General features: G+C 36.3%; 1 protein-coding gene across 1 annotated transcript; it reads right to left on the bottom strand.

The window, feature by feature from the left end:
- Positions 1–1,324: 1,324 nt before the first annotated feature.
- LOC130821541 (uncharacterized) lies at positions 1,325–3,440 on the bottom strand. The gene is made up of 6 exons (XM_057687331.1): positions 3,136–3,440; positions 2,903–2,981; positions 2,725–2,830; positions 2,405–2,637; positions 1,973–2,363; positions 1,325–1,836 (listed from the first exon to the last, which is right to left on the bottom strand). The coding sequence occupies exons 1-6, from the start codon at positions 3,438–3,440 to the stop codon at positions 1,325–1,327; spliced, it is 1,626 nt and encodes a 541-aa protein (XP_057543314.1).
- Positions 3,441–5,400: the final 1,960 nt, after the last annotated feature.

Below are 5,400 nucleotides of genomic sequence, written 5' to 3'. Positions count from 1 at the left end.
CGTCCGGAAGGCGTCAAAACCCCCGAGTTCCAATTTTCATAATTCATAATATACTCTAAGTATTTTTAACCTATTTTCAAGCCAAAAAGTGCTCCAAAAACAGATTTTTTTACCATTTCCCTAACCCTACAAGATCTACCAAAATTCATCAACAAATGAATTCCAAATGGTACATTGCCTATTAAATATCAATGAAAAAACTTATATAATTCTTATGAACCATCTTTGAGATTAAATTCATTGTTCAACAATAATTTCTTTATACATATTTGTATTTTTTTTTCTCTAGCAAAATTATAAATTTCTCATATTAGCCAATAGAATAAATAACTTTTCCACCAAATATAAAAAAAACCACACACATTTTTTTACATGAACATTCATATTTATATATAAATTTCAAAATCACCCATCACACAAACCAATCATATTTTTCACATATATGCATATCTAAAAACCTAAAAAGAAACATCCTTCATCAATTTAGATAGAAAAATACATCCCAAAATCATACATGAAATTTTAAATTCATAAATTAAACATGAATTATAAGATAAAGCATATAATAATCATAGAATTTTAAATTAAAACTTAAGAATCAACATAGATTAAGAATTACACTTACAATTGTAAAGGAAAACACCAAATGATGAAGAGTAATGGAGTTAGGAATGTGGATTAGGAGGAATTTTGAGAGGATATGTTTTTTTATGTTTGGAAACTTTAGAAATGAAAGGATGTCAAAATGAAAATGATTAAGGAATTAAGAAGGGTTAATTATATGGGATTAACTTGATCTTTCATTACTCTAAGGGAGTTACAAACTCCACCAAGAGTCCTATAGGGCCGGCCACTTTCCCTCCTATTTTCTTTTTTTCTTTTATTATTTTTTTATTTTATTTTTTTTGAAAATAAAAGATGGGTTAAGGAAAATTTTGGGCCCAAATAATTCTAATTGCCAAAAAGGATTGCAAATCTCATGACCAAGCCCAATAATAAATAATATCTTTTCAACATTCTAATGTTCCATTTATGTCTTAATGGTTCTCCATTAGATGTTAGCAACTGGTATATTCCATTACAACAATCTTCTGAAATTACGTAAGGACCTTCCCGTTTTTCAGACAACTTTCCATGTTCATGTTTTCTGGGTGGCCTTTGTATGTCTGAGAACAAAATCTCCCACTTGGAATGATCTATATTTGACTTTTCTTTTGTATAATTTGGCAATCCTGTTTTGATAGGCTGCCATCTTTCATGCCGCATTCTCTCTTACTTCATCTATTAGTTCTAGATCCAAAAGTCTGGATTCTTGATTTTCTTCCTAGCTCAAATGCTTGACTCTTATTGTTTGCACCCCTATTTCAACTGGTAGGAACGCTTCTGATATGTAAACTAGTTTGAATGGCGTCTGGCTAGTTGCTTCTTTCACTGTAGTTCTTAATGACCATAGGACATCATAAATTTCAACCACCCATCTGGCTTTTGCATCTTTCAGTTTTTTCTGCAGACCATTTAAGATCTTCTTGTTTGCAGCTTCAACTTGCCCATTGCACTGTGGATTGCAAATAGAGGAATATGCTCCTGAAATTTTAAAATCCTCTAAATATTTTCTCAATGTTGCACAATCAAACTGGGTACTATTATCAAGAGTTAGGACTCTTGGTAGCCCAAACCTGGTGATAATATTTTGCCAAATGAACTTTTCCACTTTTCTAGATGTGATTATTGTAAGTGATTCAACTTCTATCTTTTTTGCGAAATAATCAATTGCAACAATCAAAAACTTTTTCTTCCTACTGCCTGCTTGAATGGTCCCAAAAGGTCCAATCCACACTGAGTGAATGGGACTGGTTTTAGATGTATTTTAACTCATATGCTGGCTTAGTGATGTTTGGGGCAAATTTCTGGCAGTTCTCACACTTCTAGACTAGCTTTTTGACATCTTCAGTTGCTGTTGACCAGTAATAACCAATTCTGATGGCTTTATGTGCCCGAGCCCTAGCTCCCAAATGATGGCCACAACACCCTTCGTGAACTTCTCTCCGATTGTAATCTGCCTCAGACGGTGTTATACATTTCAGGAACGGTCCATTCCTGGCCTTGTTGTATAACTCCTCATCCACCATGTAAAACTGAAGTGCTTTTAATTTCAGCTTTCTGGAAAAATTTGAGTCTGCTGGGAGATCTCCGATTTCTTTGTATTTGATGATATCTGTCATCCAGTCTAGGATGTCATTGCTGCCAACATTAAAGACGGATGTTACATCTTCATGAATTGCACTTGGAGGTTTTAACTCAACTAGGAATAATCTTTTCAGATTTTGCATGCTTGAATTCCCCAGTTTGGATAATGCATCAGCCTGTTCGTTCTAGGATCTAGGTAGTCTTTCAAAAGAACTGCCTTAAATCCTGAGATCAGTTCCTCTGTTTTCTTCAAATACTTCTGCATGTTAGCATCTCTGGCTTCATATTCTCCTAGAATCTGGTTCACCACCAATTGCGAGTCGATTTTCAAACTAATTCTCCTTACTTCTAGAGCTTTGCACAATTGTAACCCAGTAGTAACTACCTCATACTCTACTTCATTATTAGTAGCTTTGAATTGAAATTTCAAAGCATACTCGATGACATTCCCTTATGGCATTATCAATACCAATCCAGCCCCTGCACCAACAAGTCTAAATGACCCATCAGTTAACAACTACCAGATTGGTTCTTCACTTTCATCTTGGGTTATCCATTTTGTAAAAATATCAGCTAGTGCTTGACCCTTTACTGCTTTTCTGGGTTGGTATTTGACTCTCAGACCATGCAGCTCCACAGCCCACTATGCCAATCTTCCAGATCTCTCAATCTTTTCTAAACTTTTCTCTAAAGGGAGATCTGTTAAGACTATTACTTGATGTGCATCAAAGTAAGGTCTCAACTTTCTGGCAGCAACAATCACAACATAAGCTGCTTTCTCTATCATGGAGTATCTGGTTTCAGCATCCAGCAACAATTCACATACAAAACAAATCGGGAGATGAACTTTATTTTTCTCCCTCATTAACTGCCGGTTATAGGTATAGCATTTCACCTGTTATAGGTCTTGCAAGAGTTGGCAAACTATGTTACTATTCTTTTAACTGCCTGAAAGTTTGGCTTTGCTCTTCACGCCACTCAAAATTTTTGTTTCCTTTCAAAACTTTGAAGAATGACATTATTCTCTCAGATGACTTGGAGATGAATCTAGAAAGGGCTGTCATTCTCCCAGTTAGCTTCATTATTTCATGTCTGCTCTTTCTGGGATTAAGTTTCATTTTATACTTCCTCATATTATCGAATGTTTCTTGTAAATCTATTATCATCTCCTCTTCTGTCTTGCTTTTTACAATTGAATCGTCTACGTATACATCTAAATTCTTACCTCTTTGAGTTTTAAAAATTTTATCCATCAACCTTTGATATGTTGCCCAACATTCATTAAACCAAAAGGCATCATAATATAATTAAACACCCCTACTAAGCATATAAATTTCGTTTTTTCTTTGTCAGCAAGGTCCATGAAAATTTGATGATAACCAGAAAATGCGTCCATATAAGATAATAATGCATACCCAGCAGTTGAATCAACCAGCTGTTCTATCCTAGGCAAAGGATAAAAATCTTTTGGATAATACTTGTTTAAACTGGAAAAATTTATACACATCCTCCACTTCCCAGGTTGGAGCTTCTTTACCAAAATAAAGTTTGCCAGCCACTCTGGGAAGAGGCATTCTTCAATGAGCCCAGCATCCAGCAGCTTCTGAACCTCCTCTTCAATGATCTAGTTTTTTTAGACCGAAGTTTCTCTTTTTCTGCTTATCTGGCTTAACCCCTTCATAAACATTGAGTTTGTGTGTTACAATTTATGGGTCAATGCCTGGCACGTCTGCTGCTGAATAGGCAAAAAGATCAGCATTCTACCTCAAAACCCGAATCAAATGAAGATGAATATAAGGATCGAGATTCCCCCCCCCCCCCCCCCCAATTTTGACAGTCTTATCCGTCCCTTCGATCAGGGAGACCTCCTCTATCTCCTGATAGTCGATCTCTATGTGTGGGGTACTCTTATTTACATTCTCATCCTCAGATGGTCGTGGATCGATCTCAACAGATTTCTGAGTCCCAGACTCAAATGAAGATGCGACAAATTTATTTTTGTATTGGGCCTTTCCTCTTTTTCTATTGTTTTTCTAGCACCTTTTCTTTTTCTGGCACCTTTTCTTTTTCTTCCTGTTTTTGTGGCATAGTACTTGCTTTATTTACAAGATTGCAAGACCTAGGCATTTTTTGGTTTCCTCTTGCCCTTCCCACTCTACCTTCTCGCCCCACAAAGAGTAACGTTTGATAATGGGTAGAGGGAATGCCAGTTATTGCTACTGTGAATTTCCTTCCTAGAATACAATTGTATATAGTTGGAGCATCAATGACGTAAAATTCTTGGGGTACTGTGATGATAACCCCCTGCTTATCAGTTATAATTACAAGCAGAGTTATTTTCCCTTCTACTTGTACTAACTCTCCTGAGAATCCTACAATGGGAGTGAAAGACCTCTTCAAGACTTTATCTTTCAAATCCATCTGGTCCCAACAAGATTTGTAAATGACGTTCACCTCGGCACCATTATCTAAAAAAACCCTGTGCACAGATTGATCAACTATATCTATAACCATCACTAGTGGATAAAAGTGAGGATATGATACCGTCCTACAGTCCTCCCTGGTAAATGTCACATCTAGCATAGGCAGTAGTTCCTTCTACTCTATCACCTCCATCAAGTCTAATCTTGAAGCAGTTGCTGCCCTCAAATGTGCCTTATAATCTGATATCCCAAATTTCTGAAATATAACAAAAATTTCTTTCTTTTTCTTTTGTACAGATTCCTCATCATTTCTAGCTTGCCTTTCACCCCTGGATCTGCTTCTAGATTGCTTTTTGCCAGAATCCCTCTCTTTCTTATACTGTTGGAAATAACCCCTTTGTATTAGGTCTTCAATATTATTCATTAAAGACTTAGAATGCTTTGTCCAGTGACCTGGATATTCATGGAATTTGCAAAACGCTTCTGGGTTCTTTCCAACCATTTTCCTCTAGATGGAGCGCTGCTATTTAGTGTCATCTTTATGCAAATTGAAAATTTTTGCCCTGGACTCCTTCAACGATGGGTAACCAGTATAATTATGGAGCACTGGCACATCTAGATCCTCGGTTCTTAGCAGCTTTTTCGCCGTCACTCCTTTCTGCTAGTTTTCTAGCTTTCTCAGAGCTTTTTCCCTTTTTCTCTTGGTGCATGCTCCAGTTATGGCTTTAAAATCTTCAAAACATCAACATGGGACTGTGCATACTCTCTGACTTCTTTCATGGTCTTCAGG

Source organism: Amaranthus tricolor, chromosome 8 (assembly GCF_026212465.1).
Source record: "Amaranthus tricolor cultivar Red isolate AtriRed21 chromosome 8, ASM2621246v1, whole genome shotgun sequence".
Lineage (NCBI taxonomy): Eukaryota > Viridiplantae > Streptophyta > Magnoliopsida > Caryophyllales > Amaranthaceae > Amaranthus > Amaranthus tricolor.
The sequence above is the reverse complement of the archived record's forward strand: the minus strand, read 5'-3'. Positions and strand labels throughout refer to the sequence as shown.